The 12,331-nt window shown below is 46.0% G+C and overlaps 1 protein-coding gene across 1 annotated transcript in view; it reads left to right on the top strand.

Moving 5' to 3' along the window:
• The window catches only part of BBS2 (Bardet-Biedl syndrome 2), a 53,191-nt gene that overhangs the window by 26,675 nt on the left and 14,185 nt on the right, over positions 1–12,331 (top strand). Inside the window, exons 8-13 of the mRNA XM_044269933.1 lie at positions 1,557–1,643; positions 3,521–3,656; positions 6,014–6,153; positions 6,229–6,376; positions 8,773–8,944; positions 10,699–10,828. Of these exons, the coding sequence (XP_044125868.1) occupies positions 1,557–1,643; positions 3,521–3,656; positions 6,014–6,153; positions 6,229–6,376; positions 8,773–8,944; positions 10,699–10,828 (813 nt within the window). The remainder of the gene's footprint in view (positions 1–1,556; positions 1,644–3,520; positions 3,657–6,013; positions 6,154–6,228; positions 6,377–8,772; positions 8,945–10,698; positions 10,829–12,331) is intronic.

Genomic DNA, 12,331 nt, shown 5'->3' with positions numbered 1-12,331 from the left:
GTCATCTTTTGGTTTATTACTGATCTGTTGACCGCTGAGGATCTATGGTTATGAACGAGTTGATGCTTTCCTGAGGAAGTCGGTCGGTCATATGATTACATCAGGGATTATAAATAGAGATGAGCGAAGTTATGGAAAATTCGATTCGGCTGCTTTGCGGAATTTCACAAAGAAGTTCGCTTTGTGACAGATTACTTAGTCACAAAGCACATTTCTTTGTATGTAGTGGGCGCAATGACGGGAAGAGCGATGTCGCCTCCCGTCATTAAACCCCTCAGATGCTACGTTTATCACTGATTGCGACATCTGAGATTAACATTGAGGGCTTTCAGGGGTTAATCCAGTAAAAAAAATAACTTGCCTTATCCATTTGATTGCGTGGCGGCCGCCGGGGCCATCTTGATTGAAGACACCATGCAAAATCCACCCGGTGTGTTGACATCATATGTCACCGCACGCAAGATATCGTGTGGTATCTTCAGTCAAGATGGCGGCAGCACCTTCTTCACTCGCAAGTGGATGAGGTAAGTAAGTATTTATATTTTTTTTTACTGCAATTTCAGGGAAAATTCTTTACCACAAAAGAGGTAATTAGTATCCAATGGCTAATTGTAAATAAATTCCTTATGGCAGCACGCACACAGAAACGCCACCATTGTTATTTCATTCGAAAGACAAGCGTATACTAAAGCAGACATGTCAGGAGTAGTGACAGCTGCTATTTAAGGTTAAAGGGATCTTCCCTTGAAGGGGTTGTCCGGGTTCAGAGCTGAACCTAGACACAACCCGCTCTGCACTTATTCACCATGGACAAGTGGAACATCAGAGCTTTTCACGCCTGCATGCATGACCGTGGGTCCACTGTGGGCAGAGGCATGGTGATATGTAGTGCGCATGCGCCGGTTAAGTAACCAGTAATTACAAATGGAAATGGAGATATGAATGACCTCACAAGGATACAGGGCTGGCCGGACAATACAGGGGAAGAGTCAGGTGCAAGTAAGGCGGGGAGCAGTGGGCACTTGCAGCACACTCACCTGCAGCACACTCACCTGCAGCACACTCTCCTGCAGCACTCTCGCCTGAAGCACACTCTCCTGCAGCACACTCTCCTGCAGCACACTCGCCTGCAGCACACTCTCCTGCAGCACACTCTCCTGCAGCACACTCGCCTGCAGCACACTCGCCTGCAGCACACTCGCCTGCAGCACACTCGCCTGCAGCACACTCGCCTGCAGCACACTCGCCTGCAGCACACTCTCCTGCAGCACACTCTCCTGCAGCACACTCGCCTGCAGCACACTCGCCTGCACACTCGCTGCTCCTGGGCACTTGCGACAGCTAATTTGCATATCTTTAAAACTTCATTTTTGGTGCTTTGGAGCCTCTCAAAAACTAAACCAAGGTACCATCAGTGTTATGTATTTGCGTCCCGCAGAGCTATATTATCAGTTTAAAGAGCCTGTCATGTAGGTGACAGACTCCCTTTAACTTGGGCCCTTGTCTTGTATCACTGTCTATTAATGAATCTTTTGTCTATATCGTTCCACCCACAGTCTAAAAACCTTGCGATGAGCATACACGCCTTCGACCTTAACTCTGATGGGGTTTGTGAGTTGATCACAGGGTGGTCCAACGGGAAGGTGAGTGTCGCACTTTCTCTAATTACCATGACGCGTGTATTTTACGTGTGATTTTTGTGTTGCGAATGTGCACACACCGCTGGTTTTAGAATCTTTCACTTTGGCCACTGCTATTTAAGCAGTTGCTGACCATTCTGTGCCTTATCCTTCAATGGCAGATCTAAAATAAATAAAGTATCCATGCGGTGGTTAATCCAGACCAGGAGATATTATCTCCACACGGTTTTCGCAACACAATGCTTGATCTTAGGTTTACTAGCTGAGAACCCAAGAGGATGTGATGACGCCAAAGGTGGACCCATTTGGGGAAAGATGGTCTTCTGCCCCAACGATTATACATTTATCATCCATTCTGTGGACAATGGTTGTTAAGAAGGAAACCCCTTTTAACTAACAAGTCCATATAGTTGGAAAAATATAAAAATGTACACACACTGTTACGTAACGGTTCCCTACAGTACAATAATGACCCCTCATACACTGTGTGGCGTTGAACTTTCCCGAGTATCTGCATTACATTTATAGTATCTATTACTATGGTCTTTTGGGGAAATTCCAAATAAAAAATTCCCTACAACAGCACCAACCCCCACCCCAGTCATATACCATGCATTATCTGTTTGGGTTTTATATGTTCTCCTTGTCTGCATCGATTTCCTCCTACACTCCATATGCAGAGGTATCAACCAAGAAAGAGAAGCATCTCATCAGCGCCACCTATTGGAAGTGGCCTCTATGAATCAAGATCCGACTTCCCAGCAAGCCTTGGGATTTGATAAGTGAATATAACCAAGCCAGATATCCATCCGTAGACAGCTGTTTCGCGATGCTTGCCCCTCGTCAGTATGAAGTAGGATTCTGGCAGGCTGAATGCGATGCCTTGCGAGTGCCTTAGGTAGAGGGCTGGATCTTCTTAAAGAGACCAGTCCTGTATGGAGACTTAGGCCTCTTTCACACGAGCGTTACAGATTAGATCTGGAGGCGTTCAGTTTTTTCCGCGCGGGTGCAATGCATTTTGATGCGTTTTTCACGCTAGTGATTAAAAACTAAAGGTCTACAAACAACATCTCTTAGCAACCATCAGTGAAAAACGCATCGCACCCGCACCTGCTTCCGGATGCAATGTGTTTTTCACTGAAGCCCCATTCACTTCTATGGGGCCAGGGCTGCGTGAAAAACGCCCAGTATAGAACATGTTGCATTTTTCACGCATCGCAGAACTGATGCGTGAAAAAAAACGCTCATGTACAAAGACCCATTGAAATGAATGGGTCATGATTCAGTGCGGGTGCTATGCGTTCCCGTAATGCATTGCACCTGCCTGGAAAACTTGCTCATGTGAAAGGGGCCTTCCTTGAAGTACTTCATTGTATGGAGACTTATTGGCAATGCTCCATGGGAAATGCAAAGAGGTATCTCCCAAGGAAGAGACACAAGAAACCTCTTTGCATATTCGGTTCCCATGGAGCATTGCCAAAAAGTCTCCATACCCTGGAGTACTCCCAGTAAGCCTCTATACAGGACTGGTCTCTTTAAGGAGATTCAGCACCCTGCCTAAGTTCCTACACTCCAAAAACACACTGGTCAGTAAATTGGTGGAACTGGCCTTAAATTGTATAAATTATGCATTCCAATAGAATAAGAAAATATATGTGGGCAATGGACTCTGACCCGGGCAGTGTCCTTTCAGTTTCCTCTGGCATAGCTAGCAAATAACCTGAAGAAATGGCCCCATATACTGTTCTGGCCATTTCACCTGTAAGTGATATACGGTATATTGTGGTGTCTTATCGCCAGTAGTTCGGTAGTCCTGAAACTGTTATGTGTGCTGCTGATAACGGAAAATTCTCTTATTTATTACTGGGGATGTTTTAAAGGTGGACGCCCGCAGCGACCGCACAGGAGAGGTGATCTTCAAGGATAATTTCTCATCATCCATAGCTGGAGTGGTAGAAGGCGATTACCGCATGGATGGAAAAACCCAACTTATCTGCTGCTCTATAGATGGAGAAGGTGAGCTAACATTACAGGATTCAGAGTTAAAGGGACACTCCAGGCAAAACTAATGGAGTGTGTTATGCCTAGTGCAGGGCCGGAGGGGGATGTGCCTGACTGCAGAGATCCTAAGCAAATCCCTCTGTCATGCACTGCCCTCCCAGGCCATATGCTAGGCATAACATGCTAGATCAGTTTGGCCTGGAGTGTTCCTTTCAAGAGGTTTTGCACATTTAGGGTGGGGATGGGAGGTTGCCAAAAGCGGTGACCTGCTCTCCTTGCGTCACATGACCATTTAAACCATTTGACATGACTCAACGGGAGCAGGTCACCACTGTAGCCAGTAAATGGCTGCAGCAGTGTTAAACTGGAAGTTTACATCCAGGGACCCGAGGGGAGCAGAGAGCGCAGAATCCGGGAGCCTGTTTGCCAAAACCCCCACAAACATGCTCAACCCCTTTGAGTGTCTGCTGTTGACCTATGTAGAATTTAGGTAGCTGTTAGAATATTTCGACAATTTAAAATCCTGCTATCATTTACCTCAATTTAATCCCTTTATTATAATCTTGGTAGAGCTGGCAAGAAGTCTTGTGGGCAGGAGAAATGTCATGTCAACATCCTTACAGATTATAAAAGGATTAAGGAATAATGTGTCACTAGAAATGAGAAGACATTTGGCGAGCTCCTGAAACAAACAGAATGCGAAAAAACTTAATATACTTACATACTAAAATTGGCATCGTTCCTGTTATGATGTCACGATGGACAACCTGTCACCACCGGGGCTAGTGATTCCTTGTCACAGGCACCATCATCGTGCTGTGACAATAGGAGGTGTTGAAAAAGGCAATGTCAGCCCAAACGTCGCATCTGGATTAACGTGATTTGCACCTTGCACTATTGCTGCCTCCATTCTTTCATTAACAGAAAGTGGTGAGGTGTCCCTGGGACGAGCAGTGATTGACAACAGATTTAACATTTTTTTTATATTTCTAGCCACTTCACAGTGGCTTGATTTCAGCTGGCCATACGCATTAGATGTATTTCGGCCAAACTCACCAAAATACACCAGCAGGACCAACCGTTGATCTAATGTGTGGGAGCCTCCCGACTCTTTGCAGTGGCAGATGTCAAGGGAGATGAGGAGCAGGCTGTTAGATTTTAACATGCACATTGTGAATGGCCAGTCTTTGATTGTTAACAGAACGTAGAGCTTGGGTAGGATGATAGACAGAGGTGAGTTTGGCTGGTGGTATCTCGAGTAGGGCTAGCCATAGTCACTTGCATGGGTAGGATGGTAGACATAGGTGAGTGAAGAGATAACTTTGGCTGATGGTATCTCGTGTAGGGCTAGCCATAGTCACTTGCATGGGTAGGATGGTAGACAGAGGTGAGTGAGGAGATAGGTTTGGCTGATGGTATCTCGTGTAGGGCTAGCCATAGTCACTTGCATTGGTAGGATGGTAGACATAGGTGAGTGAAGAGATAACTTTGGCTGATGGTATCTCGTGTAGGGCTAGCCATAGTCAGTTGCATGGGTAGGATGGTAGACTGAGGTGAGTTAGGAGATAGGTTTGGCTGATGGTATCTCGTGTAGAACTAGCCTTAGTCAGTTGCATGGGCATTGTTAGCAATTATCTGGCGGTGTAAAGGTTCCGCCGATTACACAATGAATGAGCGAAACGCGTGTTCATCGGGCAATTTAATGGTTTGTGTAGGCACCTAAATTGTCGTTTGCCAGCAGCAGATCATGCCGTCTAAACACGCTCTGCTGCCGGCAAACAACAAGTCTGCATGGGGAAGAACTATGGCATTAGCGATCACTGCTCCCTCCTGCTGCTGTATCATCCTGTCCAAAGGGAGATTTAAAAAGAGACTGCCATTTACTATATCAGGGATTCCCAACCTGCGGCCCTCCAGCTATTGCAAAACTACAACTCCCAGCATGCCCGGACAACCTACAGCTACCAGCCTACAACAGGGTGTGGTGGGAGTTGTAGTTTTACAGCTGGAGGGCCGCAGGTAGGCCATCCCTGTACTGTATATCTGATTTTCATTTTTTTTACATGAATCATGGGAATAAGGCAAATCTATCAAACAACATGCAAGATTTTGATAAATGTGGCATAAAGTACGCTAGCTCAGACCCATAGTGTGGCAGCTGCCTTATTGTGGCAAGACCTCTCCTCCATAGAACATTAGGGTCGCGCAGCAGTTGCAGTAAATATGTAACTTTTTGGCTCAACAGTATTAGTTTGCCCCTTTTTGGGTCAGAATAGGTCGCCGTTGAATTAAAGTCTTTGTCACCATATATATAGTATGGAAATGAATGACAATGATAAATTGGTAAATGAGTGACGTATTTTTGCCTGCAGTCAGAGGCTACCTCCCTTCTAGTCAGGAGACTGCCGGGAGTCTCATGGATACAAGCGTGGAGCAGGAACTTGTCCGAGAGCTCAGTCAGAAGAAGCAGAACTTATTGCTGGAACTGAAGAACTATCAGGAGAATTCAAAGGTTGATCATAAAACGTCCATATGTGCCACAGTGCACCGGGCATAGAGTGAGCTGATAGCCGATTGTTCTTTGCAGCAGGCAGAAATACGGCTTCAAGTCAGCGAGCCTGATGGGCAGATGGGAGTGATTCCAGCCAACACACAGCTACAGACTGCTCTATCTGTCAACCTGGGCACAGAGACCCAATCTGCGCATGTGGAGCTCAGCATTTCTACATCAAACGGTGAGGACACCATCCTGGGTAATGGCAGGTGGTAATTGGATAAAATGTAGGCTATGGGCTCACCTGCAAACCCCTGCTCTTATATTTTTCCTTTTAAATATTTTGGTACCAGCAGAACAGTCCTGTGTGGACCATTACTGGAAGTACTCCATGGTAGAGTTGTTGCGATACCAAATTTTTGTTTCGGTTTCGATACCATAAAAAAGTATTGCGATACTCGATACCATGCAAAAAAAAAATAAACCAAAAAAGCCACGTGCATTCCGCATTTTAAAAAATGGCGAATCGCGCAGTTTTTATTTATTTTTTCTCTTCCGGGGTTCACCACATAGATTTTTTTTTTTTTTATATTTTAATAGTTTGGACGTGGCGTGTTTATTTATTTTATATGTGAAATTGGGAAAAGGGGGTGATTTATACTTCATATTTTGGTGTTGTTTTTTTTTTTTTTTTTTTTTTTTTTACACTTTTTATTTAATAACTATTTCCCCCTTAGGGGCTAGAACCTGGGATCTTTCATCCCTTGTCCTATTCACCCTGATAGAGCTCTATCAGGGTGAATAGGACATCACACTGTCCCTGCTGCTCTGTGCACACAGCATCAGGGATGTTACCATGGCAGCCAGGGCTTCTGTAGCATCCTGGCTGCCATGGTAACCGATCAGAGTCCCAGGCTTACACAGCTGGGGCTCTGATCAGAAGCTGCCACTGCACCACCAATGAGGGGGAGGGGAGAGGACCCTGTGCCCACTGCCACCAATGATTTTAATACTGGGGGGTTGAGAGGGGCCGGCGCACTGTGCCACCAATGATTTTAATGGGATGGGGGGTTGAGGGGCACACTGCACCACCAATGATAATTACCCCTTTATACAGGAGGCGGGTACTGGCAGATCAGCGGCAGTTAACCCCTCAGGTGCCGCACCTGAGGGGTTAACTGCCGCTGATCGCAGCTCCCTGTCAGGGGCAGGGTGCCGGCAATGCGATTCTGCTGCCGGCACCCGCCTCTTGTATTATGTGTTAAAGACTGACTGACTACTTTTCCTGGGTCCAGACTAAGTATCAGGCTACACAGAGCGGCGCCCAGCGATGTCCCAGCACTCACCATTATTCCTGGGCGCCGCTCCGTTCGCCTGCTGTGCCCCATTACTGTCTCCTCTCCTGCTCCACATGCTGATTACTTTCGGAGCGATGGGGAGGAGACATCAGCTTTACTAGTGGGCGTTCCTTCTCCCTGGCTGTAGCGCTGTCCAATCGCAGCGCAGGGAGAAGGAACGCCCACTAGAGAAGCTGATGTCTCCTCCACATCGCTCCGATAGTAATCAGCATGTGGAGCAGGAGAGGAGACAGTAATGGGGCACTGCGGGCGAATGGAGCGGCGCCCAGGAATAATGGTGAGTGCTGGGACATCGCTGGGCGCCGCTCTGTGTGGGAATAGCCCTATCATTGGTGGCGCAGTGCGCCCGCCCCTCTCTTCTCATTGGTGGCGCAGTGCGCCCGCCCCTCCTCCGTCCCTCTCTTCTCATTGGTGGCAGCAGAACAGGGGGGAGGGAGAGACTGCTTTCTTCTCCCCTGTGCTGCTGAGAGAACAATAGCGCGCCGATAGCAGCGCGCTCATGTTCAGAGATACTAGACTGCGCAGAAGCGCAGCCCAGTATCCAAAAAACGGAAATCCCGGTATCGTATCGATACCGGGACAAAAGTATTGATTGGGTATCGAAATTTCGATACCCGCAACAACCCTACTCCATGGTATGGAGACTTATTGGAAATGCTCCATGGGAAACCAAACCACAAAGAGGTATCTCCCAAGAAAGAGAACCATCTCACCAGTGGCTCCCTACGAGTCAGACTTTCCAGTAAGCCTTGGGTTATTACTGGGGGATCTATCCATCTATAGACAGCTGTTTGGGGTGCTTGCCCCTTGTCTGTACGTAGCAGGATTCTGGCTGGTTGGGTGCGATGCCTTGAATGGAATTTTTTGGGAGATCCCTTTTTGCATATTTGTTTCACATAAAGTATTGCCAATGGAGTACTTCCAATAAGGCTCTACACAGGACTGGTCTCTAAACAAGGAATGTTCCTATTTATTGACAGCAAGCAGAGATATTGAAAACATTAAGAAATGGATATGGAAACATTTTGTACATTTCTATTAAACAATGAATACACTTTAATAAAATGGTAATATTTCCCTTTATGGGTAATTACAAAATCTTTCATAACAGATCTGTCACATCTACCATGGCTTCTACCAAAATGGAAGCCACGAGGCCATTATGAAAAGAGCCTTACTTACTGTAATATATTGAATACCAAACACTAATTGTCTATTATATACCTGCCATATAAATATTATATATGTATTCACCACCTTGATGATTGTATGTCCATAGATACAATTATACGTGCAGTACTAATCTTTGCTGAAGGAATATTTGAGGGTGAGAGCCATGTTGTACACCCTAGTGCCCAACATCTCACTGGTCGGATTCGGGTTCCCATCTGCCCTCCTAAAGATGTTCCTGTGGATCTGCACATAAAAGCTTTTGTGGGTTATAAAAGCAGGTAAGAGTATACCAAGGGTTACAGGGATTTTCCAACCCTTTACAAGCAGTGGCCCTCAGGATAGGTCATCACTGTCTAATCCGGGGGGTCAGACACCCCACTCCTCCGCCATTAGCTGTTCTGCCGTAGTTCCGGTGCCAGAACTACCATTCACTTCATTGGGAGCAGCCCAGCAATAACCAACTCTGTTCACTGCCCATGGACAGAGCTGTGTAGTACTGCAGAACATCTGATTGGAAGTACTGCAGAACATCTGATCAGTGAGGTGTGTGGTGTTGGACTACTGCTGATTAGATAGTGATGGCCTCGCCAAAGAAATAGGTTACTGAAGGGGGTGGCAATGGACTGATGGCCTGGACATCCGGATATTGACAACGTGCACAACTGTGGGCAGTCTGCGATCTATTAAACTGTAGGCATATGATGTCTTCATTTGCTGTGCTTCTAGAGAGCCGTGCAGAATGCCATCCTTGGACCACAACTTGATCTCTCAAGGCACGTTTGTAGTCCCTCTGATCACAAGTCCCTTTGATAGCATAATTGCTTCTACCTTCTCCACGGGTATACAGTATAAGCAGTGGAAAGATTATACTCCTATCTCACTAGCTCTGTAAAAGTGGCATCACTGCATCGTTAATCCAGAAAGTGGCATCACTTTACTGCTGCGACTACAGGTTCCTGTATACAGGATGCAAGTGTGCAGAGGCTTCTACTGTCGAGGCATCTCCTGAAATATCAGGCATTTCAATTAGTCAGCTCCCAAGACAGAGCAGTAGCTGTCAGGGAGGTTGCACCCGCGCCTCGGTTCCAGTGGAGGGGCTGAGGCCCCTCTGTCACATGAGAAAACGCCAGTATTAGGCCACGTGCACATGTCCGTATTCATCATCCGTGTGTAATCTACATTTTTTTGTGGATAGCACACTGACCCAATCATTGGTAAGGGGCGATGTACATATCCATATTTTTTGTGGATCTGTGTGGCCATTCCACAAATTACAGGTATGGTTTTTGTCCGTATTGAGGATGAGAATAGTCCTTTAGGCTACATTCACACGACCATAGTGTTTCGCGGTCCGCAATTTGCGGATCTAAAAAATACAGCAGTTTGATAGAAATGCCTAATCTTGTCCACAATTGCGGACAAGAATAGGACTTGCTCTATCTTTTTTGAGGGGCTGCGGAACAGTACAACGGATGCGGAGAGCACACAGTGTGCTGTCCACATCTTTTGCAGCCCCATTGAAATGAATGGGTCCGCACCCATTCAGCAAAATTGCGGAACGGATGTGGACCCATTCATACGGTCATGTGAATGAGCCCTAATACTGATGGGAGGGAGAAAAATGCAGAATGTTACAAAGCAGGTGTCCATATTTTGCAAATCAGTTTTTTGCAGACCAAAATTTGGACACAGCTTTTTATATAGCATGTAGTAGGCTTTAGTAGCTTGTACAGATTTTGCATTAGCGTTAAGAGTTTAGAGTTATGTCTCTGCCTCCTACCATCATACACAGTGCCATTTTCAATTTTCTTTTCAGTGTAACTGCCACACCACAGTGTGATTGCACCACTGCTCACAGGGACTGTCACTATAGACATATGTAGATCTCCATTGAGTTTAATGGATAAGTTTGGCAGTTTGCAGTAACCACCAGTCAGATTCCATTTTCCTTACATTTTTGTCATCCCTAAAGAAATGAAAGAACTAGCCTGATTGGATAATCTTACCAGAACTAACTTTCTCTTGTGAACAGTATCCAGTTCCATGTCTTTGAACTGACGAGGCAGCTTCCTCGCTTTTCGATGTATGTGCTTAGTAACCCCGCCACAGCTCCAGAGCCGTCCAGCCATGTCACCTTCACGATCAATGAGCGGGTCCAGAGGGTAAGTGTTGTGCTGCTGACAGGATTTTCAGCAAAGTGGGAAATGGAACTAGGGATCAGCAACCTCCGACACTCCAGCTGTTCAGAAACTACAACTCCCAGAATCCTCCCTTCACTTCTATGGGAGTTAGAAGAACAGCCAAGTAAATGTGTATGCTGGGAGTTGTAGTTTCACAGCAGCTGGAGTGCCAAAGGATGCTGGTCCCTGTGCTACACCTAGGATAGCTGTGTGTAGGTGTACTGAAAGAGGATGTCCACTATGGTTAGCCACATAATTGACGATGACATAAGATGGCCATGCACCATAGATCGCTGTCGGCCAAATGCTTATTTGTCAGACGGCGGACCCTCGGGACCCCCGTCATGCTTGGCTCATGTGTTTTCAATGGAGAAAGTGGAATAAGTTTCTAGATACCTAAGGCAACGGCTTGTCTCCTGTGAGAACAAAGTGAAATCCAGCATGTCCAAACTTTTGGTAGGCCTCATGCACCCAACTGTATTTTACACTCCACAAATTGCGAATCCGCAAAATACGGATATCATCCGTGCTGAATCCTTATTATATGAGGACCCATTGTCTTCAATGGGTCCGTGGTCTTCATTTTGCAGCCAGGTATAGGACATGTTCCATCCTTTTGTGGAATGGACATACGGATGTGGAAAGCACACAGATTATCCCATTCTGCCAAAAGATAGAATATGTCCGCAAAATGCAGACCGTGGACCCTTTGAAGTCAATGGGTCCCCCCAAAAAAATGTAGGCGGCACACGGACCCCATCTGTATTTTGCGAATCCACGATTTTCAGACAGCAAAATAGACATGGTCGTGTGGCGTTATCCCGACATTTGCTGTCTAGGGAGAGAGTCAGGACACGCATACATATTAGATAGTCGGCCAGTCCCACTGAAAACGGTGTGTTTGGCCGAGGTTCATCTAATGTGTATGGGCACCGATAGTCTGCTGAAAGAGGACCTGTTAGCTCCACTGACATGTCTGTTTTAGTAAATACACAAAATAGCATTTAGAATTTTGCATTGTGCCTTTCCTCTGTTATACCTCTTGGAAATGTGTGAATAAATTAACAACTCGGGAGCTACAGAAACAGCGTAGCTTGCTGTGCTACATGGATTCTGCATCTCCCAGTGACTTCTATGGGAGTTACAAAAAGATTGTACCACAGTCTGCTCGTCTGTTTCCGTAACTCCGGCCACGTCATACAAGGGTTATTCTGAGCCAAACATGGCTGAGATGGGGATAACTTTTTTTTTTTAAGTCACGGGACCAGTCACCATGAAACAGAACAGAGTCTTTCTGTACTAGTGGATCACCATGGGCTGGGTTCACACATGACCGCCAATTTTTTTCTCACCAGAAAGTCTGCAGCGTTTCTGATTGTAATCTGCAGCAGAAAAAAATGCATCCAAATGGTGTGTTTTTGTTGCAGATTTGACGCAGATTTTATTCTTTGCATCGGAAAGGATAAAATCCGGAGTATAAATTGA

This window comes from Bufo gargarizans, chromosome 10 (genome assembly GCF_014858855.1).
Source record: "Bufo gargarizans isolate SCDJY-AF-19 chromosome 10, ASM1485885v1, whole genome shotgun sequence".
Classification (NCBI taxonomy): domain Eukaryota; kingdom Metazoa; phylum Chordata; class Amphibia; order Anura; family Bufonidae; genus Bufo; species Bufo gargarizans.
The sequence above is the reverse complement of the archived record's forward strand: the minus strand, read 5'-3'. Positions and strand labels throughout refer to the sequence as shown.